This window comes from Canis lupus, chromosome 25, assembly GCF_048164855.1.
Source record: "Canis lupus baileyi chromosome 25, mCanLup2.hap1, whole genome shotgun sequence".
In the NCBI taxonomy this organism is placed as follows: Eukaryota; Metazoa; Chordata; class Mammalia; order Carnivora; family Canidae; genus Canis; species Canis lupus.
In genome coordinates, this window is record NC_132862.1 from 26482671 (window position 1) to 26510663 (window position 27993).

A 27993-nucleotide genomic window follows, 5' to 3' on the forward strand; every position below is an offset into this window, starting at 1 on the left:
GAGAGAGAAAGAGAGAAAGGAAAGAAAGAAAGAAAGAAAGAAAGAAAGAAAGAAAGAAAGAAGAAAGAAAGAAAGAAGAAAGAAAGAAAGAAAGAAGAAAGAAAGAAAGAAAGAAAGAAAGAAAGAAAGAAAGAAAGAAAGAAAGAAAGAAAGAAAGAAAGAAAGAAAGAAAGAAAGAAAGAGGAGGGAGGGAGGGAGGGAGGAAGGAAAAGGAAAGAGGAAGGGAGGGAGGGAGGGAAAAAGGAAGGAAGAAAGAAACTCTTGACCGGGCTCTTCAGGAGATCTGGGACTGACCTCCAAATAATCACAGGCTGGGCTCCACCTGGCCCCCCACAATCTCCTCTAGCCAACCAGGACCTCTTCCAAACCCAGGACCCTGGAGAGCTTGTTTACTTATAAATTCACATCTTGCTGCCAACAAAGTCTCCAACAAAGTCCCATTTAAGCTCTCAGTCAACCGCCTCACCTACACAAGGCCCCGCTAGTCTTCCATTGCCCACCTCTAGCCTTCCTTCAGGATTTTGGCTAAGCCACCTCCTTCACACTTTCCCACTGTTCCCAAAGCCTTGGCCTCCCTTGAAGCCACGCCTCCCAGAGGCTCCACCTCCCCGAGTGCCCCTCCTGCTGCTGCCTTCTGCTAAGCTCCTCTCAAGTCCTGACAGCTTGGCCAAGTCTTTCCCTGTCCCCGGGTTTGGCTGGCACTTTATTCTCAGGTCTCTCTCCTCTGAGGCAAAAATGAAGCCCATCGGTAAGTAATTTCTTCTGTTTATAGAGTTGGAAAAAAAACTGAGACAGAGCCAGAGAGGAAGAAGGCTGGGCTTGGAGTGTCACTGGCTTAATTAATGAATTAATTAATTAATTAATGAAGCCAATGTCTTGTGGGGGATTGAACAGAGGGTATCTCATGGCACCAGAGCTATACTTTGGATCAGGGGGTGTAGACGAGACGCCTTGTGAGTTTAGGAAGGGAGGTAGGTTTGCTAGAATCTGAAGGATTGGGAGGCTTACACTCTGTTCTTCTCCAGACCAAAAAGGGTCTCAGCTCTGATGAGCAAAATCTGAGTTAGGGAAGATTATTCCTTGGCGCTTCCCCACCATCTTCCCACCTGTTTGCCCTGCCTTCCTTCCCAGCTTTTCCTTTCTGACCTGGTGCACAGCTTGCTTTCTTCGTCTCTGTCTCTCCCACAGGGCCCAGCACACCATGTGCTTACACATGTTCTTTGAATGAATGAAGAGTCTTCCACCTGGCTCTGCTGCATCCTTCATGTTTTGCCCCACTTTCTCACTGAAGAGTCTGAAAATCTCTGTATCATATTTTCTTAGGGAGGACATTGGTGTGGACTTTGATGAACAGCGGTCAAGTGTAATAAGGTAGGCCCCTATCACCAGGCAGGATTTAAGGGGCTTCTCCCTCTAGGCTCAAGGAGACAGATATCTATTTTTACAGCTGCTGAAAGTATCTCCTTACCTTTCTTATCTAATTGAAAAAAGTTGTGGTGGGGATGGATTATGGGCCAAGTCAAGCTGTAGGAGGAAAGATTACCAAATTCCCCTGGGGTGTGGCTGCCTAGTGGTCTTTAAAATACTAGGTCTTCAAGAGGGAGTTTGCTGTTATCAGAAAACTTGTTTACAACTCTAATTTTAAAGGCTTTTAGAGGGATGCCTAAGTGGCTCAGTGGTTGAGCTCCTGCCTCAGGCTCAGTGTGTGATCCTAGTCCTAGGATTGAGTCCCACATCGGGCTCCCTGCATGGCGCCTGCATCTCCCTCTGCCTGTGTCTCTGCCTCTCTCTCTGTGTGTCTCTCACTCTCTCACAAATAAATAGACAAAATATTTTAAAAATAATAATAAAGGCCTTTATAATCTTAAACTGTTCTCCTCCCTTCCCACCACCGTGTACACTGTGGGCAGTACTCCAACACCAGAAGCCCAGACAACACTTATCCACATACGACACCTTTTTTATTGAATATATGTGGCAAATGTTCATCTCTAGGTTATCTTTCTCTTGCCCTGTAGCGGTCTTTGGCCAACTTCTCTCCATTATCAATTGATATGTGCTTCCAAAAGGCAAGTTCACTTTTAACCTTAGTTTATGTGAAATCACGTGGACAGGCCAATTTCTGTCACCACATATATCCAAAATTGATAACTATGGTTTTTGGATTATATTCTTTTGGTTTATTCTCATTCTTTTTTTTTCTTTTATCATCACAGAAATTACAAAGCAGAGTGGGGAGTAGAAAGAACAAATCTAAAAGCAGAAGCAGCAGCTTAGGCTTTTCTCATTTGCCAGGCTATCTGGTTTTGGTGTGAAAGAAATGTTAAAAATTTCCAGAAGTGAATTCTGATTGAAACTAAACATGTCAACCTGTCAAATCATGAATGAGGAACACTTCATTTATCTTTGTCTTCTCTGCAGTTATCCCAGAGGGACTAAGAATAGCCACCTTGTTCACAACCACTTGAGTATGATACTAGATAATATAGAGTCTATACAGCCTCTAGAGAAAGTCTGATTGTTTACCCAAATAATAGTGTAATGATACTAGTGTAGTGTTTGCATGTTCCATATGTATTGTGGGGAGGGAGCAAAATGTTTTCTTCTACGTCTACATAGATTTTTGCCTGCGTTTGGATGGATGGATTTGGCCTACATACAGTTGATCTGGTCTATGTTTGTCTGCATCTAAATGCATTTTAGTGACTTGAAATTCAACCTCTGCCAGACTGGGATGGGACTTGAGAGGTGTAGTACTGGGGGTGATAGGGTAGGTAGAGGAGTTGGAGGAGGTGGCTGTGTTCTCTCTTTCTAATGAGAAGACAGTTTGGGGGCTACCATGCCTTCAAGTCCAAGTCTTGGTTGCACTTCATAAAAAGACTTACAATTGCTAGATTCTCATGGATCTTTCCCCAATCTAATATTCTACCCTAACCTGTCTTTGGGTCCTTAATTTCACTAAGTTCCAGAAATATGCCCTTTATCTCCATGGCAGCTCTTGATTATCCAGAGTAATGGTGGGAATAACCAAGATAGTGAACAATACTAAAGTGACTTTCTTTTAAATTTTAAGTGATCTAGCCCTGCCTAGAGGTAATCTAGAAATAAATCTAAACAGCTGCAGTGAAAGCAGTCTGTCATGTCACTCCCCCATGGAGGCTGTATGCCATCTCTTCTTTGGCATTTAGAGAGGGAGGTAAATGCAAGAATGAAGCTTGTTCAGCCCTTAGTGTGTTGTTAGACACACCAGGCATCTACCGAGAGCTCTGCAAAACTTGTCTCCATGCCTTGTTTTCAAACTCTGGAGGAGGTCTCTATTTAGTGTGAGAACTCAATATGTTGTTCACAGAACATGAAATTTAGTAGGCAACATGTGAAACTCTCAGTATTTCTAAGGTTTCTAACACATCCAGAGTAACAGCCAAAGTCCTCACAGTGACTCTTAGACCCTACATGAAGGATCTGGCTTCCTGCTTTCTCTCTGACCTCTTCCTTTGAACTTCCCCCTCACTCACTGTGTCCTGGCCCCACAGGTCTCCAAGTTATTCCTCAAAAATAGCCAAATACTGTTTCACACCCAATAGGATGGCTGCAATTGAAAAACAGAGGATAATGAATGTTGGTGAGGATGTGGAGAAATTGGGACAATTGTGCATTGATGGTGGGAATGTAAAACAAGGCAGCCACTGTGGAAAACTATATGGTGATATCTTAAAAAATTATATATAGCTACCATATGATCCAGCAATCCCACTTCTGGGTATATATTCCAAGGCATTAAAAGCAGGGTCTACAAAAGATATTTGTATATCCATGTTCATAACAACATTAGTCACAACAGCTAATAGGTGAAACAACCAGCATGGTCATCAGTGTATGGATGGATCAACAAGATATGGGATATATACACAATGGAATATTATTCAGCCTTGAAGAGGAAAGACATTCTAACACATCCTACAACTTGATGAACCTTGAAGACATTATACTAAGTGAAATAAGCTGGTCACAAAAGGAAACTATTATGATTCCACTTACATGAGGTACTTAAGTAGTCAAATTCATAGGGACAGGAAGTAGAATGGGGTTGCCAGGGGCTGCAAGGAGGGAAAAATGAGGAGCTACTATTTAATGGGTATAGTTTCAGCTGAGGAAGATGAACAAGTTCTGGAGATGGATGCTGGTGATGGCTGCATAACAATGTGAAGGTGAGGCCTTCTTGGACCACCCATTTTATTATACTTTTATTTTATTTTATCTTATTTTATTATTTTAAAGATTTTGTTTATTCTTGAGAGACACAGAGAGGAAGGCAGAGACATAGGTAGAAGGAGGCTCCTTGTAAGGAACCTGATGTGGGACTTGATCCCCAGACCCCAGGATCACGGCCTGAGTGGAAGGCAGATGCTCAACCACAGCCACCCAGGCATCCCGTGGATCACCCATTTTAAAATCACAACACCGCTCAGCACATCCTCACCTTTTTTGCTTTCCTTTTCTCTGCAGCATTGATTCCAAATCCAACATAATGTAGATTTTCGTTAAATATTTGTTAGTTTTTGCTTCCCACTGTAGGAATGTAAGCAACTTGAGTGGAGGGATGGATATTTGTTTTCATTTGCTTTACCCATAATGCTTAATATTTGGAGACCAAATGAAGAATGCTGGAGGGGAGGTGGGTGAGAGGATGGGGTAACTGGGTGAAGGGCATTAAGAAGGACATGGGATATAATGAGCACTGGGTGTTATAAGCAACTGATGAATAATTGAACTCTACATCTGAAACTAATGATACACTACATGTTAATTAATTGAATTAAAAAATATTTTGGGGAGCAGTATATTTCTTGAATGAATAAATGAATGACCATGATTGAAAACAGCTTCTAGAGAAGGAACAAAGAGAAAGAGAAATTGGGAAGATTCCATTCTTCATTTGGTTTTGTTAACTAATTTCTTCTATCCTTGGATATGAGATTCGACCCAGTATTCAGGTGGCCTTTGCTCCGTTTACCTTTTCATATGTATTCTGACCTGTTTCCACTTTGGAAGTGTTGGTGTACACATGCACCACACTTACTATTATTTTAAGCTGTTGCCCTGAACACAAAACCCCTACTGTTGTACTCCTGACCGCCCCCAACCAGAGTTGCAGGGCTGATTGAATTAGGACTTCAGAAGTTCTGAAGAAGCAAAGCTTAACTAAAAACTTTATACTTGTATGCTTGGGAGCCACTAGTTTGATTGGGTCTAGAGTTTTCATTGTCTGGAAATTTTAAGAAGGACAAAAGAATTTATATAATTTGAAATCATGAAAGAGCTGTGTGTGGATACAAAGGGATTGCTGTAATCTCTAGAGATGTTGCATTTAAGGTTCACCTTGAGAACTTAAAATAGCTTTTAACAGCTTCATTAGCCTTTCTTTCATATCTATAGCAAACTGCTAGCAAAGCAACCAGCATCCAAACTATCTTTGAAACAATTCAGGAGGAGCAACAAGGCCGACTTCCTGATTGGCAGGAGTGTTAACACCCAACTACAGGAACCAATGGAACTTATTGCCTTGGAAAAATATTTTGAAAAGAAAAGGTCCAAAATGAGGGTACCCTTCTCCAGATAGAGGAATGAACACAATGACCACCAGTGCCAAGGAGAGTAGGTTGAGCTGGCTGGGAAAGCAAGACTATCTGCAATTTAGTGGGTGGATTTTTGGATTTGACAGAAGATCTTCTGGTAGACTTGGTTTGGAACTTTGTTTTAGAGTTTGGAAGGATCTCAGGGAAACAGAGGCAAGAGAGGGAGAAAAGTGGTGCCACAAGCATCAGGGAATTCATACAAGCTGGCTACATGTCCCCAGGCCCCCTCTGTATTTCTTTTAGCACCTCGCCTAAGTAGCACCTCCTTTGGAAGAGACTGTTTCCTAATTAACCTGATATTCATAGACCTAGGGTCCACATTGGGAAATGTTTTAAGGAAACAGTCTTAAAATAAATGATAGGGCATGTTCTAATCTCCTGTTTTTATCTGGGATTGGCCCTTTCTTTCTTCCAAAGGAAAAAAAAAAAAACTAGGAATCTCAAGATATAGAAGTCATTCAATACATCTATATATTCATTTTCTCTGTCCTAAATGCCACTTATGGTTGCTTGGTACAATTATGAGCCTATCTCTGTCCTGAGTAGTGAGGGTTAGTGTGGAAGTATGGAAATCAGAAGGAGGGGGTACATGAAGTCTGGTCCTGCTCTCTGGAAGCTTTTAGATTATGAAAGAATTTAAATGATAAACACAGGACACCAGCAGACAGAAAGGGAAAATTATTTCAGCTTAACACCAGGAAGACTTATAAGTCCAGAAAGGTAGGGGAAGAAGGTTAGAGACAGGGATCAGTCAGAAAGGCTTAGGAAAGTCTTCCTAGATCATGTGAAAAGGTTGTAGAATAGGATTGAGAAAAAGCTAGAGGGTCAAGACTGGACAGAAAGGAGTAAGGAGAGCGTCCCTGGCAGGGCAGGTAACTTATCCAGGCCACAGACTCATCCCAGGAAGGGTGAATCAGGATGTGAGAAGCTGAGTTAGGAAGGAGGTGATGGGCCTGAAGGCAGGGGGAGTTTTGGGGGCAGGGCTCTGATAGCTGGGTCAGAGATCTGGACTGAAGGGAAACCGTTGGAAGAATCACATATTACTGCACAGAAAGAGGGCATTTCTGAACATGGTGTTTGAGGATGATGTTTCTCTGTATGGTTACAAGCTGATTTTGGGATAGCCTCTGTCAGGATTCCCAATTATGTATTAGGTCTCTCTTCTTTAAGTTTGCTTGTTCATTGTTTGTTCTGCTTGCTTCTGTTGGAGTCATAAAATATGATTATTTAATCCAAAGATATTTAGTTCTTTAAGTTGCTTCTCTGGTATCTTCACACTTTGTGGGCTCATTGTCCCACATCTTCAGTAAAAGTGGGAAAAGCTCAGGACCACCCTGAAAGCAACAGAGGAAATAGAAATTATCAAGCATTACCCATCTCTGACCCTGCCATTCATATGGTCCTCCTCTGAGATTCCTGCTTGGGGTCCATGGATAGAGTTCAGAAGAGTGAATGACATTTTCTTTGGTTGGTCACCTCAGAGGGGCCTGTGATTCAATAAATGTGAAGAACCACTGGTGTGTCTTTGTTGGGAGGTAGGTGGCTGTGGACAGTTTCCCAAAGAGAGAAACATGGTACAAGCATCCTTAGTGCCAACATTAGGAGACTCCAAGGACAGTTGAAGGAGCTGGAGGAGAAAGAGGAATTGGGAAAAGGGAAATGGGTTCAGAGGGATCTAGTAGGGGGATGCCCCGTCTTCCCTGTAATTCACCCTCTTTCTAGCACATATTCTTTCTTTGTATTCTCCATGTTCTGGTGGTCACAGGATTCCGGTTCCCCTTCTATTTAAATCTACTGAATGTCTGCCATTTATCAGGCCCTTTACCAGGTCCTCTCACAACATTATCTCCTGCAATTCCTGTGTGGAACCTGCCATGCACAGAGTGGGGTCAGTCCCTCTCCCAGTCATGGTGTGTTAGCATCATCACTTCCTGTCAGACCCATTTCAATGCATTTTATTTTCCCCTTTCATCCTTTTTTTTTTTTTTAAGATTTTCTTTATTTATTCATGAGAGACAGAAAGAAGGCAGAGACATAGGCTGAGAGAGAAGCAGCTCCCCACAGGGAGCCCGATGTGAGACTCAATCCTGGAACCCCAGGATCACACCCTGAACCGAAGGCAGACACTCAACCACTGAGCCACCCAGGCGTCCCTCATCCTTATTTTTATTCTCATTTCCCCTCCTCCCTGGAGGTGCTTGCTTTAGTGTATTTAACAAATGCTCCTCCAGTCCATGCTCTACATATGTATTTAGATAAATTAATCAACAAATACAGTGCTGACTCCGTCAGGTACAGATGTAAGTGCAGAGAATACAACCGGGAGAAAAACAGTTTTAAAAATCTGGCTTTTGGGGATCCCTGGGTGGCGCAGCGGTTTAGCGCCTGCCTTTGGCCCAGGGCGCGATCCTGGAGACCCGGGATCGAATCCCATGTCGGGCTCCCGGTGCATGGGGCCTGCTTCTCCCTCTGCCTGTCTCTCTCTCTCTCTCGCTCTATCATAAATAAATAAATAAAAATTAAAAAAAATCTGGCTTTCACGGAGCTTACATTCTATTGGAGTGAGACAAAGTGAGCAAATAAGTAAAACATGTAGTGATCAGTACTACAGAAAAGAGGTCTGTTGTGGATGCTTAGGAGGGGACTGCAGTTGTATGTGGGGTAATTTAGGAAGGCTGTGCTACAAACGTGCTATTTCACCAAAGGTAGTGAAGGAAGCTGCCATGTGGATATCTGGGCTAGAATTAGTGCTGTTACAGGGGACAGCCAGTACCAAGGCCCTGAGGTAGGATCTGGACTGGTATATTAGAAGGTCTAAAAGCTTAGAAGACCAGTGGCTACAGAGAGATGAGTGGGAAGAGAAAGAAAAGGTTGAGAGGTAGCTGAGTCAGTGACTAATACTGTAGAACTCTGTAAGCTATTGCAAATGAAAACTTTGGCTTCTACTCTGACTAAAAAAGGAAACTAGAGGAAGGTTTCCATGAGAGAAATGATGTGACCTTTTTAACAGATGCATGTGGATGCTTGACAAATACATAGCATTTTTTGGATATTTTTAAATTGTATATAAATGGCATTTTATGTATACCTCACCTGCTTTTACTTTTGCTCCCTAATGTTGTTTCTGAGATATACCCAAGTTGGTATCTGTAAATCTGTTGTATTATTTCTGACTGCTGTGTCATATTTTATTGTGCACACAGCACATTTTACTTATGTATTTCTCTAGGAACAGACATTGGCACAATCCCCACTTCCTGTCACAAACAGTCCTGTGATGAACGTGTTCACATGGGCTCCTTATGGACTCAGAAAATTGTTTCCTAGGGGTGTACACCTGGCACCCTGTGGGGTGGGAAGGTATGTGCATTCTTAATTCCAATGGGATTGTGCTTCAAGATGGTGACCCAGCGATACTCCCCCCAGCAGTACATGATGGTTTGTGTCTTCTCACTGAATTCTCATGCTGACCCAGTGAGGGAGGTCAGGTGAGGGCCCTTGTGGCTAAGGAGACTGAGGCTTAGAGAGAGTGAGGAAATTCCCCAAGTTCATGTGGTCACACAGAAGAGCCAGGGCTCACATGCAGCATTTCTGACATAGTATTCACTGTTCTTAACACTGTAGTACCCAGCACTGCTTTTCCCAGAAATAAGATGAGGCATCCATAGGCCAATTTATCATCATCATCATCATCATCATCATCATCATTATCATTGAACTTGACCTTATATTTTTCAGTTTTTGGTCTAATTCAGTGAGCCTAGGACCTCCCACATGTTTAGCACCAGCATGGATGAGGATGTCTAATTAGAGACTTAGAATCCTTAGAGTTTCAAGACAAATTATACAGAAAATGAGGGCTAGCACACAGGTTGTAGTTTTAGTGAATGATTTTGTAACTAAACACTTATAGACTAATTGTTTTTCAATTTGGGGATTTGGATATTAAGTCCATATTGTTTGCTAAGCACTGAGTTAAGTAATTTCCAGGCAGGCATAATTTCACTTAATCGTCACAACTACAGTAGGAGGAATTTACTTTTATTCCCATTTGACTATTGTGGAAACTAAAGCCCCAAGAAGTGAACTAATTTGTACAGAGTCAACAGCTGTGAGGTTTAATTGTTATTTGAACCTGAACCATCTACCTGCAGAACCTTACTCTTTACTAATAAATTGTGCTGCCCTTCTGTGAATTTTACAATTTCTTCTCTTTGAACTTCAGGACAGTTTCTACTCAGGTGAGATGATTTAGAGCAGTCATGGGAAGTCCAGGGCTAGTGGACAAGAATATCCAGGGGAAGAGGATCTGAAGTTTGAGTATGTCCCCAGGTGTCTTCACTAGGCCTCCTTTTGTCCCTGAAGTGAGAACCTCTTCTTAAGACATCCTACCTGGATTATGGCACTTGAGCATGATGCCTTCAAAATAGTAGGAATTCTCTAACTGAATGGTTGGTTGCCTATAACCCCAGGAAGCCTCATATTTTTAAACAAGCTTCTTCAAAGGTAAACAATTCTTTATCATCCTATGTGGCTCATAACTGACACACAGTTATGGATAATGTGTGAATAATGGGCAGTCAAGGTTTTATTGCAATTGGTTTTCCCTCCACACTTTTCTTTTGCTTGCCCTCTACAAGGAAGGTGATAGCATTTATATCTTTACTTGATCCAGGTATATAAAGCTTGTCTGGCTAAAAGTATGTATCTCAAAGTCAGGTAGATAGGATTATGTGCTCTCTCAGGTTACTCTTCACAGTGTGGTCATTTGGTTAACAACTACTTACTTACAGTCTGAAGGAGGAGACAGGCAAGATGGCTGGGATTTGGATACATTAGGATAAATGGCACATGGGGGAAGCCCAGGTGCTATGAGAGCACATAGGAAGGGCAGCATAATGGTCTGGGGAGGCTTCCTGAGGAAGCACTCTTGAGCTGGGAACTGAAAGAGAAGTGGAGATTAGCTAAGTGAAGGGGTCAAGAAGGCATTAGAGGCAAGGGAACAGAATGAGTGTAGAATTTAGCAGCTGGAGCAGGAACTGGGCAGGGGATGAGGCTGGAGGAATGAGCACAGTTCACATGATGAAGGAAGGAAAGACTATGAGGGAAGGGCAGTGGGAACCACAGAAGGGTCTGAAGCCTGGGGTAGGGGGAGGGAGCACCTCAGTCACATATATAGTGTAGAAGGTTTCCATGAGCTAAGAACTGTGCCTTCTTATATATCTTGGGTGTTTGTTGGTAAATCATAACATTGGAACTGGTGAGTGGCAAATAAGGAGTCTAGATGGATTTGTAGACATCTTATGGGGCTGACCCATAAACCAATAGTTCCTTTTAAGGAGACAGAACATGAAAGACTCCTAACTCTGGGAAATGAACTAGGGGTGGTGGAAGGGGAGGTGGGCGGGGAGTGGGAATGAATGGGTGATGGGCACTGAGGGGGGCACTTGACGGGATGAGCACTGGGTGTTATTCTGTATGTTGGCAAATTGAACACCAATAAAAAATAAATTTATTATAAAAAAATAAAAATTAAAAAAGAGTCCCTTTTAATTATCTATGGAGAAGACCTCTCAATTTCAACTTGATCTTTCAGTCTTTTAAAACCTCAGATAACGGGATCCCTGGGTGGCGCAGCGGTTTAGCGCCTGCCTTTGGCCCAGGGCGCGATCCTGGAGACCCGGGATCGAATCCCACATCGGGCTCTCGGTGCATGGAGCCTGCTTCTCCCTCTGCCTATGTCTCTGCCTCTCTCTCTCTCTGTGACTATCATAAATAAATGAAAATTTAAAAAAAATAAATAAAACCTCAGATAACATTCTTGTGATTCTCTCAAAACCAAAGCCTAAGCACAGAGGAGAGTTGGGGTTCTCTGTTCTCCATTTCTGGGGCTTTGCAGTGAATTATTCATCCAAAGCCTTTCTCAAATGGAGGGGACAATTTGAATAGCAGCAGGTGGGGGAGGGAGTAGGAAGAAAAACATGCAGGGTCTCCAGGCCCCTGGCAGCTGACATCACAGATGGCGCAGGGTGTGTAGAGAGCACAGTGTGGCCAGTGAGGAGACTGTTTGCAGAAGTGAGCTCACCTTTTCTCCTGGAACTCAGAGAGGGAAGAGACAGAAGGAAGAATTGTTTAGGTTGTGAGCTACTGAATGAGGTGACTCATTTATTTTCTCTCTACACATCACACTCTTATAACTGTGTACATAAAAACTATAACAAACTTTGCCTGGTTGCTTAGGGTGAGATGTATTGAATGCCAGAATTCACAAAACTGTCTTCCTGGCTTCTTTCCCTTCTCAGTCCCGGATCCTGGGGTGGCTGATGCTCCCATTTCTGCAGTATTTCCTTCCCAGGCAGCCTGGTCCTCTCCTTCTTGCAGGTGGTTATGAAGGCCCTGCCCCTTTAGCCCTTCTCCTTTCTGTTCACATCAGAGCCTAGGTGGATAAAGGGAAGGGGTGGACTATACACTCTTGACCATCAGTAGAGCTGAATGCATGAGGCAGAATGAGGAGAAAGGGGGGGAAAGTGCCATTTGACCTTGGATAGCTGATATAGAGGCTAAGGGTTTTTCAGTTTATTTTTTTAAGATTTTATTTATTTGTTCATGAGAGACAGAGAGAGTGAGGCAGAGACACAGGCAGAGGGAGAAGCAGACTCTCTGCAGAAGCCCAAAGTGGGACTCAATCCTGGACCCCAGGATCACGCCCTGAGTCAAAGGCAGACACTCAAACTCTGAGCCACCCAGGCATCCCGAGGCTAAGAGTTTTAAGATTGAAGGATCAACATTTGTATGTTAAAGCTAGATGATATTTTAAAATGAATTCATAATTGCAAAGAGGCATCCAGCTGATTAATTAATGTGTCATAACTCACACTCAAGCACCATGCATATTCCTGTATGTGAACTCCTGCACTATACATTAATTTCATGTTAAGTCTTAAACTTTAATTAGTACATGAAGCTACAGGAATTAGATGAATGCAATGGGATGATACACGTGTGGTGTGTAAAAATGGTAAATGTTGGAAAGTATTTGGACCTTTTTTCTGGGGGAAAAGCAGTGTTGATATTTCAATGAAGTCTTTGGTGTCCTCTTATATGCTATTTGGGTTGCAACAGGTGACATGGCACTTCTGAGTTTGGTTGGTGAGCCGAATAATGGGCTCAGTAAATATTGATTTGCTACCATGTCTTAGGCATTATGGAGAGGCAGCATAAGAAAAATATGAAGCAGCAGCTTTAAAGCCTGAACAACAGAACTCACCATCCTCAACCCAACTGAGCTTAACTCAGCCTCACTGAACCCGATCTGAGTCTCTCCGAACCCTGCACTTGCTACAACTCTGATCCTACAATCCTCTTCAATTCCAGCTAGGATGCCGTGTCAGACACTTCGCAGATTGGGTCAAAAGCTGGTACAGAAACGTAAACTGGAGAAGCCAGAGGCTACAAATAAGCAATCCAGAAGCCTGAACACTGTTGAATTAATGGTCCTGGGTTTGGACTACATACTGGATATAAGTGTGTATTTCCTGGCTGGTGAGGTAGCTAGAGATATAGCAGGACCGTCTACTGTGATCTGCTTTTTGGTGGCCGGCCTAGCTTCAGTGTTGGCTGGACTGTGCTATGCAGAGATTAGTGCCCGGGTTCCACACTCTGGCTTTTCATATCTCTACACTTATGTCACTGTAGGCGAACTTGGGGCTTTTGTCACTGGCTGGAACCTCATCCTCTCCTTTGTTGCCTATACAGCCCTCATGATCCAGGCCTGGACTTTGGCTTTGGACAATCTGTTTGGGAACCAAATCTCTCAGGCCCTGACTGAGAGCATTTCATTGCATGTTTCCCGTGTTTTTGCAAAAATTCTAGGCTTCTTTGCCATGGGCCTGGTGTTTTTGCTAATAGAATTGCTGACTCTGAACATTAGGCAGCTTTTTTTGGTTTCTAAAGTGGTCACAGTGGTGAACCTTTTGGTTGTCAGTTTTTTCATCATCTCTGGCTTCATGAAGGGGGACCTGCACAACTGGAAGCTCACAGAAGAGGACTACATAAAGGCTGGACTCAATGAGACATCTAGCCTGGGTTCTCTGGGCTCCGGAGGATTCATGCCTTTTGGCTTCCGGGGGATTCTCCGTGGATCAGCTACCTGCTTCTATGTATTTATAGGTTTTGGATATATTGTTGACATAGTAAAAAGAACCCAGAATCCCAAGCGTTCCATCTCCATGGGTATTGTGATTTCATTGCTCATCTGTTTTTTGGTGTATTTTGGTGTCTCTGTGGCACTGACTCTTATGGTGCCTTACTACCAGCTCCGACCTGGAAGCACCTTGCCTGAGGTATTTGCTCATATAGGATGGGCCCCTGCTTACTATGCTGTAGCTTTTGGATTCCTCTGTAGTCTTTCTGCAAGCTTCTTGGGCTATATGTTCCCCATAAGTCAGGCTATATATGTGATGGCACAGGATGGCCTCCTCTTTCCTGTCCTTGCCAGAATCAGGACTGGCACATGTGCCCCCATCATGGGTACCATGATCTTTGGCATCACTGTAGCAATCATGACATTCTTCTTTGGACTCACTGATCTTGTGGACCTCATGTCACTTGGGGCCCTGCTAGATTACTCCCTGGTGGCTTTTTATGTTCTCATCCTCAGATATCAGCCTGAGATGGAGAGTGGAGGAAATGAAGCACAGGTGCAGGAGGAGAATGGATCTGCAACAGAGAAGCTCACTCTACACCGAATAATTTTTCCAGACAGCTCCACCCCCACTCCACTCTCTGGCTAGGTTGTCTCTGTTTGCTCCTCACTGCTTGCTCTACTGCTGACTCTGCTCTGCCTGGTCCTGGTGCTGACCCAGTGGCCAGGTCTGCTTTCTGGAGACCCAGTGTGGATCACAGTGGTTGTGCTGCTCCTGGTGCTCATCACTGGGATCACTGGGGTCATCTGGAGACAGCCACAAAGCTCCTCTCCCCTCCACTTTAAGGTACCTGGTCTGCCTCTCCTCCCACTCCTGAGCATCTTTGTGAATGTTTGTCTTATGATGCAGATGACAGCTGTCACCTGGGCCCTACTTGGTGTTTGGATGCTGATTGGGTTTGCTCTCTACATTGCCTGCGGGATCCAGTATAGCCTGATCTCTAACCATACTTAAGTTAGGGCCAAAATTGTAGACCTGAACTCAGCAGTACCAGTACATATTTGGTTGGACATTATCATACCTGAATGCAATCTGATTCCCCTGCAAAACAATGGGGAGAACTCTTGAGCTGATGGAATGTGGGGCTTCCCATGGATAATTGGTAGGAAAATACTAATACAGCTCTGCTTGTGTTGTGGAGTGAAGGATTTTTTTTTTTTGGTTGCTTTTCTTTTTTTACTAGTCTGCTTTTCAATTGTGTCTGTAGCTTCTTGCTGCCTTTAAAACAATTATTATTAAAAGAAACTAGACAAAGTGTTTTTGTTTTCCTTGGGTAAATACACAAGAGGGGAAATACTGGGTCATATAGTTATTCTATTTTGAATTTGTTAAGGAACAAGCATACTCCTTTCCATAGTTGGTACACAAATTTACATTTCTATCAACAGTAATATTCCATTGTGTGTGTGTGTGTGTGTGTGTGTGTGTGTATATATATATATATATATATATATATATATATGTATATCTTCTTTATCTATTCATCTTTCGATGGACACTGAAATGATGAATACCCACCAATTGCTTCAATGTGGATAGAACTGGGGGGCATTATGCTGAGTGAAATAAGTCAATTGGAGAAGGACAAACATTATATGGTTTCATTCATACAGGGACTATAAAACATAGTGAAAGGGATTATAGGGGAAAGAAGAGCAAATGAGTGGGAAATATCAGAGAGGATGACAGAACATGAGAGACTCCTAACTCTGGGAAACGAACAAGGGGTAGTGGAAGGCGAGGTGGGCAGGGGGATGGGGTGACTGGGTGATGGGCACTGAGGGGGACGTTTGACAGGATGAGCACTGGGTGTTATACTATATGTTGGCAAATCGAACTCCAGTAAAAAATATACAAAAAAAAAGGAAAGTTTATCATTGTGACATTGTTCAAATTAGGACATCAAGGAAGAGTCTTTCATGATATTCTTATTAAAAATATGATCTTGATTGTAAAAAAAGTTTTCACTAACAGTGCATCAGCATTCCTTTTTCTTCAGGTGTTCACCAACACTCATTCTTTCTTGTCTTTAATTCAATCATTCTAATTGATGTAAAATGATATCTCATCATGGTTTTAATTTGCATTTCCCTGATGTTTAGGAATGCTGACCATCTTTTCATGTGTCTGTTGGCCAGCTGTATGTCTTCTTAGGAACAATATTTATTCAGGTCCTGTGCTCATTTTTAATTGGATTATTTGGGGGTTTTGGTGTTGAGTTGTATAAGTTCTTTATGTATTTTAGATATTAACCCCTTTATCAGACATATCATTTGCAAGTATTTTATATCATTCAGTAGGTTGCCTTTTTGTTTTGTTGGTTTCCTTTTCTGTGCAAAACCTTTAGTCACATGAGTTAGAAAAGATGTGTCAACTCCTATGTTTATTGCAGCATTATTCACAATAGCCAGGAAATGGAAGCAGCCCAAGTGTTCATCAATAGATTAATTGAAAAAAATAGATGAATGGATAAAAAAGATGTGATACACATACAAACACAACCCTTCCCACACACACACTGGAATATTACTGAGACATAAATAAGAATGACATTTTGCTATTTGTAATGAAAAGATTGGACCAAGAAGTTATAATACTAATTTTAAAAAGTCAATCTAAGAAAGGCAAATATCCTATGTTTTCACTTATATATGAGACTTAGGAAATTTTTTAAAATGAGCAAACAAGAAAAAAAAAAGAGACCATGAAAACCACCTCTGACTCCCAAATATAGGGAATAAATGAGTGACTGTGAAAGATGAGGTGGGTGTGAGGATGAGTGAAATAGAGAAAGGAAATAAAGAGTGCACTTATCATGATTAGCACCGAGAAATGTGTGAAATCGTTGAGTCATTATATTTTACTGCTGAGAATAATTGTATGTTAATTATACTGCAATAAAAAAATGAAAGAAATTAGAAAAAGGCAAAAAAAAAAAGATGAAATATGAGCCCTGCCTTTAAGAAGCTTATATTCTAACACAATGGGTAAAGCATAGCTGTAACACAAAGTGGACAGTGTTTTCATAAGTAATATACAAATAAAGTGTCTTGGGAATTCAGAGTGGAGGATGATTATTTATGGCTGGCACAGTGGTGAGGGTTGATTGGTGAAATCAGAGAAGATTTTGTAGAGGATTGGCATTTGAGTTGGCTCTCTCCAGGGACAGATAGGATTTTCCACATATAGGTGGCAGGAAGCAACTGTAAGCAGTGAGAATACCAGGAGGAAAAGCACAGGAAAACGAAGCAGTATTCAGAGCACACTGAGCAGGCTGTGTAGTTTGAACCTTGGCTATGTGAAGGGGCAATAGCATGCACAGGTGTCTTGCAGCCAGAGCTTTCCTCTGAGCACAAAGCACTCTGGCTTTGAACCTACAGCCCATGCTGAAAATCCCTAAGGCTGGTTCTTCGACTTGGCGACATCAGCATTCTTGGATTTTCAAGTTTCTCTACTGTTGTTGTCTGCTTTGGTCCACCTGCTCAGAAAGTGCACATCTGAGAGCCATGTGTTATGGATCCTGATCTTGTTTCCACCGTTAAGCAGCAATGTGAGCTTGGACAAGCCACTCAGTGCCTTCCATGATCTTCTTTTTTATCTATAACATGTGAAGTTAGAACCAAGCATTTGTAAAATTCTGTGTACTTAAAAAAAATCCTATGATTTCCTCTGGCTCTTCTGACCTGTTATTCTCTCAACTGTGTCCCTTTACTGCATGTGATCTGAACCTGCATCCTGCCCATTTATCACTAGAACTCATTGTTGGAGCTTTAGAGGTACAATAAATAAGATCCTATTTTTCCCTTCTATGTTTGGAATAAACTGATAATCAAGGACATAGAGACAGATAATCAAACTATCAGCTTTAGATCTGCAGCTTAAATTGGCTTGCTAACCCTACATCACTCAGACAGACTGACTTACTCCTCATAACAACTGACTTACTCCTCATAACAAGTAGTACTGAGCAACCTCTGCCTCCCAATACAGGAGCCTACTTTTATGAGAATTTCTCCTGTATGATCAAGTTGGAATGCATGTGTCTTTTGGGCAGGTTGGCTCTGGATAAAAAACAAAAAACTGGAAAAGGCTAAGCTGGGTATGCTCAGTTCTATTTATACAACTCACTAATCAAAGTTACAGTGAAGAGGGATGGAGAAAGGCCAGGATTAGTACTCTGCTCAGTGATGCTCAAACTTCAGCAGGGGTCACCTCACCTGAAGGGCTTGTGAAAACAGATTGCTGGGACTCCATCACCAACATTCAGAATTCAGTAGGTCTGGGTGGAGCCCAGAACTTGTACTTCTAACAAGTTCACAGGTGATGCTGATGCTGCTGGTCCAGGGGCCACACTTTAAAGACTCAAAGCTCCATCTGAAGGCCTTGATGATGTAAAAATGAAGTGAGGGAAACAAAGGTGCACTTTCATTGTCTGGAAATTTTAAGGAGGAGGAGAGTATTTATACACTTTGGGATCAGGATGGAGCTGTGCTTTGATACAAAGGGATTGATAAAATTTCTAGGGATGTTACATTTCAAGTCCACTTCTGTGAAATGTTGAGAACTTAAAAATAATCATTAAACAGTCTCATTAGCCTTCCTCTCCAGTATTTATCAGACTTTTAGTGAAGCAACTGGTATCTAAACTATCTTTGAAGCTACACAGGAGGAGCCGCAAGGCCAACTTCTTTATTGGCAGGAGTGTTAACACCCAACCACAGGAACCAGTGTTAACACCCAACCAGGAACCAAAGCTTAACTGCCTTGGAAAAATGTTTTGAAAGGAAAGGTCCAGAGTGAGGGCACTACCCATCTCAGAGACAGAAAAGTGAACACCATGACCTCCAGGACAAAAGAGAGTGAGTGGAGCTATCTAGGAAAGCAAGACTACCTGCAATTTCATGGGTGGATTGTTGGATTTGACAAGAATTCTTTTTTGGGAACTTGGGATGAAACTTTTGTTTGGAGTTAGGAAGGAGCTCAGAGACTGAGAGAAACACAGGGAGGAGAAGGGAGGGAAGGGGGAACCAGGGCCATTATGGAATCCATACAAACTGGCTTCATGTACCCTGGCCCCTCTCTGCATTTCTTGAAGCACCTCTCCTGGGCCAAGGACATCCTTTGGGAGAAACTATTTCCTACTTAAACTGAGATTCACAGACCCAGGCCTCTCATTAGGAAATATCCTCAGAACACTCTTGAAATAGATGCTGATGTATGTTCTAGTCTCCTGTTTATTACACCTCTATCTGGCCCTTTCACTATTTTTAGAAATAAATAAATAAATGTTCTAAAAAGTCTTCTAGGAATCTCAGGATATAGTGGTCAGTAAATACAGCTCTATTTTAATTGCCTCTGTTCTAAATGTCACCTATGGCTGCTTGGTACAATTACAAGCAGACCCTTGTCCCAAGTAATGAGGGTTGAAACTGTAAATATAGAAGTCAGAAAGAGGAGGGCATACATGGATCCTGATGCTTCCATATGGATGCTCTTAGACTGTAAAGGAACTTAAGGGACACACCCAGGATACCACCAGATTAAATGGGAAAATTAGTTTCAGCTGACCATCAGGATGGGCTATAAGAGCTGGAAGGAAGGGGAGGAAGGTCAGAGATGGAGATCAGTCAGGAATGGATTAAGAAAGGTTCCTCAATGTAGTGGAAAGACTGTAGAATAGAATTGAGAGGAGGTATAGGATCAAGACTGGACAGAAGGAGTAAGGAAGGCCTCCCTGAAACTGTAGACAACTTACCCAAGCCAAAGGCCCATCCCAGAAAAAGTATGTCATCATGTGAAGAGCTGAAGTGAGGAAGGAGGTGATGGACCTGAGGGTAGGCGGAGTATTAAGGTGGAGCTCTGGTAGCTGGATCAGAGTTTCTGGACTGAATAGAAACCATTGAAATAATGCAAGAGTATTGCTCAGAGAAAGGGAATTTATGGACATGGTGTTTGAGGATGATCTTTCTCTTGAGGATGTATGGTTATAAGCTGGATTGGTAGACTCTCTCAGGATTCCCAATCATGGGTTTGCTTTCTCTACTGTAGAGTGGCTTGTTCATGGTTTGTTTTTCCTGCTTCTATTGGAGTCATAAAATGTGATTCTTTAATTCCCAGATATTTTGTTCTTTGGATTGCTTCTCTGGGATCTTCATACTGTGTCTGGGGGCCCACTTTCCCTCGTCATCAGTAAAAGTGGGAAGAGCACAAGGACCACCCTGAACAACATAGCTGGGGGAAACAGAAATTATCAAAAACACTAGCCCTCTCTGACCCTGCCATTCAGATGGTCATCCTTGGGAATCCTGCTCAGGATCCATGAATGGACTTCAGAAGAATGAATGACATTTTTTTGAGGTGACCAACCTGAAAGGTGTCTATGATTCAACAAATGTGAAGAACCACTATTGTGACTTTGTTGAGGGTAGATGGCTGGGGGCAGTCCCCCAAAGAGAGAAACATGGTACGAGCATCCTTAGTGCTAACTACAGAAGCCTCCAAGGGCAGTGGAAAGAGCTGAAGGAGAAAGAATTGGGAAAAGGGAAATGGATTCAGAGGGAGCTAGTAGGAGAGGTGTCTCATCTTCCCTGTTCTCACCCTCTTTCTAGCAGATCCTCCTTCTTTGTATTCTGAATATCCTGAAGATTACAGGATTCTGATTCCCCTTCAATTTAAATCTATTGAGTGCCTGTAATTTTTTTATAATAAATTTATTTTTTATTGGTGTTCACTTTGCCAACATACAGAACAACACCCAGTGCTCATCCCCTCAAGTGCCCCCCTCAGTGCCCGTCACCCATTCACCCCCACCCCCTGCCCTCCTCCCCTTCCACCACCCCTAGTTCATTTCCCAGAGTTAGGAGTCTCTATGTTCTGTCTCCCTTTCTGATATTTCCCACACATTTCTTCTCCCTTCCCTTCTATTCCCTTTCACTATTATTTATATTCCCAAAATGAATGAGAACATACACTGTTTGTCCTTCTCCTATTGACTTACTTCACTCAGCATAATACCCTCCAGTTCCATCCACGTTGAAGCAAATGGTGGGTATTTGTCGTTTCTAATGGCTGAGTAATATTCCATTGTATACATAAACCACATCTTCTTTATCCATTCATCTTTCGATGGACATCAAGGCTCCTTCCACAGTTGAGTGCCTGTAATTTATTGGGCTCTGTACTAGGTCCTCTTACAACATTATCTCTTGCCATTCCCATGTCTAATCTGCTGTGGAGTCAATCCCTCCCTCAGTAATGACATGTTCAGGCCCCTTTCAATGCATTTTATTTTCCCCATTCATTCTTTTTTTTAAAGATTTTATTTATTTATGCATGAGAGACAGACAGAGAGAGAGAGAGAGAAAGAGAGAGAGAGAGAGAGAGGCAGAGACACAGGAAGAGGGAGAAGCAGGCTCCATGCAGGGGGCCGGATGTGGGACTCAATCTTAGGTCTCCAGGATCACGCCCTGGGCTGAAGGCGGCGCTAAACCGCTGAGCCACCCGGGCTGCCCTTCCCCGTTCATTCTTACCTCTATTCTCATTTCCCCTCTTCACTGGAAGCACTTGCTGTAGTCTATATAACAAATGCTTTCCAACCCATGCTTTACATGTGTATTTAGATATAGTCAATCATTTACCAAATATAGTCCTGCTTGTGTTAGGCACAGATATAGATGTGGGGAATACATCCAGGAGCAAAACAACTTTAAAAATGTCCTGCTTTCGTGTAGCTTACACTTTTATGGAGTGAGACAAATTATGAAAAAAATAAATGAGTAAAACATATACTACCTTAAGTAGTGACAAGTACTATGGAAAAATGAAGGGTAGGGAGATGCCATCTGTCTGTGGTTAGGAACAGGCCACGGTTGTATGTGGGGTGATTCAGGAAGGCAGTGTTACAAACTTGCTATTTCACCAAATGCAGTGAATATCCAGGCTAGAAGTGGTGCAGTAATAGTGGACGGCAACAAAGGCCCTGAAGTAGGGTCTTACCTGGTATGTTAGGAGGCCAGTGACTAGAGAAAAATGAGTGGGAAGAGAGAAAAACAGAAGGTGAAAGTAGCTGGGTCAGTGACAAATACTGTAGGACTTTGTAGGTCATTATAAATGCAGACTCTGGATTCTATTCTGAATAAAAAGAGAAACCAGTGGAAGGTTTTGAGCACAAGAATAATATGACATTTGACAATTTTAATAGGTATATTTGTCTTCTTGACAAATATCCAGCAGTTGTTGGTTGTTTTTATGCTGACATAAATGGCTTTGTGCTATAAACATCATCCAGCTTTTACTTTTGCTACCTAATGCTGTTTCTGAGATCTACCCAAGTTGCTGTCTATAAATCTACTTTATTATCTCTGACTTCTGTGTAATATTTCATTGTGCACACATGGCACATTTTACTTACTATATATTCCTCTAGGAACAGACACTGGCACAGGTCCTACTTCCTGCCACAAATAGTCCTGTGATGAACATGCTTAATGGGCTCCTTATGGACTAAGGAGAGTTTCCCAGAGGTGTGCACCTGGGAGAGGGGTTGTGGGATGGGAGGGTATATGTGCATCCTTAATTCCACTAGAATTGTGCTTCAGGATGGTGACCCAGTGATGCTCCGCCAGTGGTGTGTGATGGTTTGCATCTTCTCCCTGAATTATCATGCTGATCCAATGAGGAAGGTCAGGTGAGGTCCCTTGTGGATGAGGAGACTGAGGCTTAGAGAGAGTGAGGAAATTCCCGGAGTCCATGTGATCTGTGGAAGGGCCAAGTCTCATAGCCAGCCTTTCCTCCATAATGGTCATTGCTCTTACCTCCATAGTACCCAGCACTACCCCCTCCAGAAATAAAATGAGGCATCCACAGGCAAAGAGGCTATTATTACCATTATTATAAATATTGCATTTTTTGATGTCTGGCCTAACTCAGTAAGCCTAGGACCCCCCAAGTGTTTAGCACCATGGGATGACACGAGAGGGACAAGCACAGGTCAGATGATGAAGGAAGGAAGGAGATGAAGGAAGAGCAGTAGGAACCACAGAAGGGTTTGAAGCCTGGGGGTGGGTGGAGGATATCTCATCAAACTTGTTATGTAGAAAAGGTCCATGAGATAAGAACCGATCCTCCTTATCTATCTCATGTGCTTCTTGGTTAATCATAATACTGGAGCTGGTGAGTGGCAAAAAGGAGTCTAGATGGATTTGTGGACAGAAAATCTGTCCCATAACCCAAAGATGTCTTTTAACAATGTATAGAGAAGAGTTTTCAATTATTTTCTTGTGTTTTTTTTTTATTTTTTATTTTTTATTTAAATTCTACTCAGTTAAAATATATGGTAATATTGATTTCAGGAGTCGAATTTAGTGATTGATTATTTACATTTAATACCCACTTGTCATCAAGTACAGTCCTTAATACCCATTACCCTTTTAGCCCATCCCTGTCCATCTCCTTCAATCAAACCTTCAGTGTGTTCTATATTAGACTTTTCAAATTTGACTTGATTTTTTTGCCTTTAGAAACCTCTACAAACATTTCCTAAAATTCTCTCAAAATCGAACTCTGAGTAGGGAAGAGAGTGGGGACTGCATCACTTAGTTTTCTCTGTTCTCCAGAGTCCTTTTTGGGGCATTGCTGTGAATTGTCCATCCAAAGCCTTGATCTCCTTGTGGAGCTGATTATTTAAATAGCAGCAGGGTAGGAGAAGGTAGGAGGAACCACATGGAAGGTATGTTCATTAAAAAAAATAATATATATATATATGTATATATACATATATATATATATTCAGACAATGGTTTGAATGAATTAAAAATAATTCTTTTTGAAAAATTAGCATGGAGTTATAATTGAGTATTTTGACACAAGCTCACAGAGCAGAGCAGGGTCTCCAGGCCCCTGACAGCTGACATCACAGATGGCACAGAGTGTGTATAGAGCACAGTGTGGCCAGTGAGGAGACTGTCTGCAGAAGCGAGCTCACCTTCTCTCCTGGAGCCCAGAGAGGGAGGAGACTCTCCCTCCCTAGGTTGTGGGCTACTGAGCTAGGTGACTTATTTTTCTCCTTACCCATCACATCCTCATAACTGTGGATATGAAAACTGTGAATTTTGCCTGATTGCTTTGGGTGAGGTGTATTGAATGTCAGAATTCACAAAATCACCTTCCTGGCTCCTCTCCCTCCTCAGTACTGGACTCTGGAGTGGGGCTGCTGCCCCCATTTCTGCAGTATTTCCTTCCCAGGCAGCCTGGTCCTCTCCTCCTTGCAGGTGGTTATGAAGGCCCTGCCCCTTTCTCCCTCCTACTCTCTGTTCACAGCACCCTTGTGGTCCTACGTGGGTAAAGGGAAGGGGTGGTCTGTACATTCTTGGCCATCAGTACAGCTGAATGGATAATGCAAAGTGAGGAGAAAAGGGAGCCAAAGTCCATCTGACCTTGGCTAGCTGATGTAGGGGCTAAGGGTTTATGAATGGGGAACCAAATTTGTATTTTAACCTCAGATGATATTTTTAGAATGGGTCTATAATTGCAACGAGGCCATCCAATCTGTGGATTTTATGTCATAACTCATGCTCAAGCACTGCACATACATCCCATGTGAGAACTACTGTATGATACCTCTATGCCCTGTTGTGTCTCAGAGCTTAATTAGTACATAAGGCTACATGAGTTAGATGAACCTAAGTGGGAATGTATCATGTGATATGTTATAAAGCAGAATGTTGGGAGCCATTGGCCCTTTTTCTGGGGGGAAAGCAGGGTTGCTTTTTCTATGATGTCTTTTGGTGTTCTGTGATATTTGTGCTGCAGTAAGTGACATGGGACTTCTGAGCTTTAGCTGGTTGGTTGAACACCATTGTTCAATAAATATGTATTGTTTACTTAGGCACTATGGAGGGATAGCACATAACAGGAAAAATTTGAAGCCATAGCTTTGAAGCCTGAGCAATGGGCCTTCGCAGCCCCAACCCAACTCAGCTTAACTCAGCCTCATCGAACCTGATCCCAGACTCTTCACTCCTGGACTTGCTCCAGCTCTCTGATCCTAGAATCCTCTTCAATTCCAGCTAGAATGCTGTGTCAGGTACTTCGCAGAATTGGCCAAAAGCTGGTACACAGACGTATACTGGAAGAAGACGTGAATGGGTTGGCCCCTGCCAGAAGACTGAGCACTCTGGATTTAGTGGCACTGGGTGTGGGCTGCACAGTGGGGGTAGGTGTGTATGTCCTGGCTGGTGAAGTGGTTCGAGATCAAACAGGACCATCCATACTGATCTGCATGTTGGTAGCCAGCCTATCTTCTATGTTGGCTGGTCTGTGCTATGCAGAGTTTGGTGTCCGGGTTCCTCATGCTGGCTCTGCATATCTCTACACCTATATCACTGTAGGTGAACTCTGGGCTTTCATCACTGGCTGGAACCTTATTGTGTTCTTTGCTGCTCATACAGTTACTGTGGCCCAGGCCTGGACCTTAGCTTTTGACAATTTGCTCGGAAACCACATTTCTCAGACCCGGCATGAGAGTATTTCACCGAATGTTCCCCAAGTCCTTGGAGAAATTTTAGGCTTCATTGTTGTGGGCCTTGTGTTGTTGCTCATGGAATTGCTGACTCTGAGGAATAGGTGGATTTTCCTACTTTCCAAAGTGGTCACATTAGTGAAACTTTTGGTTCTCAGTTTTGTCATCATCTCTGGCTTCATGAAGGGGGACCTACACAACTGGAAGCTCACAGAAGAGGACTACAAAAAGGCCGGACTCAATGACACCTCGAGCTTGGGCCCTCTGGGCTCCGGAGGATTCGTGCCATTTGGCTTCCAGGGGATTCTCTGTGGATCACCTACCTGTTTCTATGCATTTATAGGTTTCAGCATTATTATTTCCAGAGTTGAAGAAGCCCAGAATCCTGAGCGTTCCATCCCCATGGGCATTGTGATTTCGCTGCTCATCTGCATTTTGGTGTATTTTGGTGTCTCTGCATCACTTACACTTATGGTGCCTTACTACCAGCTCCGACCTGGGAGCACCTTGCCTGAGGCATTTCTCCACATTGGCTGGGCCCCTGCTTACTATGCTGTAACTTTTGCATTCCTCTGTAGTCTTTCTGTCAGCCTCTTTGGCTTTATGCTTCCCATACGTAATCTGATATACATGATGGCACAGGATGGCCTCCTCTTTCCTGTACTTGCCAGCATCCAAACTGGCACATACACCCCCAATGTGGCCACTGTGATCTTTGGCATTATTGCAGCAATCATGGCATTCTTCTTTGAACTCACTGATTTTCTGGACCTCATGTCAGTTGGGGCTCTACTAGCTTACTCCCTGGTGGCTCTTTGTGTTCTTATCCTCAGATATCAGCCTGAGATGAGGTATGAGAGAAATGGAGTGCAGGTGCAGGATGAGAATGAACCTGCAGCAGAGAAGCTGACTCTACGGGGACTGTTTTTTCCAGGCAGCCCCACCCCTACTCCACTGTCTGGCCAGGTTGTCTCTGCTTGCTCCTCACTGCTTGCTCTACTTCTGACTCTGCTCTGCCTGGTGCTGGCCTCGTGGCCAGGTCTGCTTTCTGGAGACCCATGGTGGATCACAGTGGTTGTGCTGCTCCTGGTGCTCATCACTGGGATCACTGGAGTCATCTGGAGACAACCACAGAGCTCCTCTCCCCTTCACTTTAAGGTACCTGGTCTGCCTCTCCTCCCACTCCTGAGCATCTTTCTGAATGTTTGTCTTATGATGCAGGTGACAGCTGTCACCTGGGCCCTACTTGGTATTTGGATGCTGATTGGATTTGCTATCTACTTCAGCTATGGGATCCAGCACAGCCTGGTCCCTTAACCCCACTTCGCTTAGGGCCCAAACTGTAGACCTTGAACTCAGCAGTGCCAGTACATATGTGGTTTGATATTATCATACCTGAATGCTGTCTGGTCCCCCTGCACAGTAATGGAGAGTACTTTTGAGCATATGAAAAGCCAGGCCTCCCATGGGTAGTTGGTAGAAGAACACTAATACAGCTCTGTATTTATTGTGAAATGAAGGATGTGTTTATATTCTTTCTCCTTTTTTTTTTTGATATACTTTTCAATTGTGCCTGTACTGCATATTGAATTTTATAAGGTTATTATTAAAAGAAACTTGACAAAATATTTTTGTTTTCTTTGGGTTCATATTCAGTAGTGGAAATACTGCATAATATGGTAGTTTTATTTTTAATTTTCTGAAGAACTTCCAGAATGATCTCCATAATGGCAGCAACAATTTACATTCACGCTGACAGTTCATAAGGGCTCCTTTTTCTCCACATCCTTGCCAACACTTGCTATTTCTTGCCTTTTTAATTTTACCTATTCTGTGTAAAGTGATACCTCAGTATAGTTCTAGTATACATTCCCCAGTGATTAGTGATGCTGAGCATTTTCCATGTGCCTGTTATCCATCTGGTATGTCTTCTTTGGAAAATGTTTATTCAGGCCCTCTGTCCATTTTCTATTGGATTAGTTGTCGTTTTTTGGTGTTGATCTGTATAAGTTCTTGGATGTTAACATGTTATTGGATATATCATGTGTCCTGTGGGTAAGTTGATTCTGGATAAAAAGAGAAACCCAACAAAAAAGTGAACATGGCTGAGCTGAGCACGTTCAGTGCTCTCTTCAATTCACTAATCAAAGTCACAGTAATAGAAGGGGTAGAGAGAAGCCAGGAATAGTACTCTGTTCAGTGATGCCTAAACTTCAGCAAGTGTCACCTTACCTGGAGGGCTTGTGAAAACAAAAGACTGCTGTGACTAATCCCCAGGCTTGGGAATTCAGTAGGTCTGGGAGAGACCTAGAACTTGTCCTAACAAGTTCCCAGGTAATGCTGATGCTCCTGGTCCAGGGACCACATTTTGAAAACCAAAGCTATAGCTGAAGACCTTCCACATGTAAAGATGAAGGGAGGGAAACAATGGTATACTTTGAACATTTACCATCATTTAATTAAACATTTAGATTAAAATATGATTGTTAATCCTTTCACAGTGGGGAAATCAGTGAATCGTTTTACAATGTATATGTATACCAAATCACCACAATGTACTCATAAAATATCTTAAAATTTTATGTCAATTATACCACAATAAAGCTGAAATTTTAAAAATGAAATACCACAGTTA

At 42.6% G+C, this 27993-nt stretch overlaps 1 protein-coding gene and 2 pseudogenes across 1 annotated transcript; all 3 read left to right on the top strand.

The window, feature by feature from the left end:
• Positions 1-646: 646 nt before the first annotated feature.
• The window catches only part of LOC140617396 (cationic amino acid transporter 3 pseudogene), a 69080-nt pseudogene continuing 41733 nt past the window's right edge, over positions 647-27993 (top strand).
• LOC140617397 (cationic amino acid transporter 3 pseudogene) lies at positions 657-27982 on the top strand (annotated as a pseudogene).
• LOC140617400 (cationic amino acid transporter 3-like) lies at positions 659-15188 on the top strand. Its single transcript, XM_072798756.1, has 4 exons — positions 659-748; positions 1324-1371; positions 13011-13978; positions 14296-15188. The coding sequence occupies exons 3-4, from the start codon at positions 13016-13018 to the stop codon at positions 14305-14307; spliced, it is 975 nt and encodes a 324-aa protein (XP_072654857.1). The 5' UTR covers positions 659-748; positions 1324-1371; positions 13011-13015; the 3' UTR covers positions 14308-15188.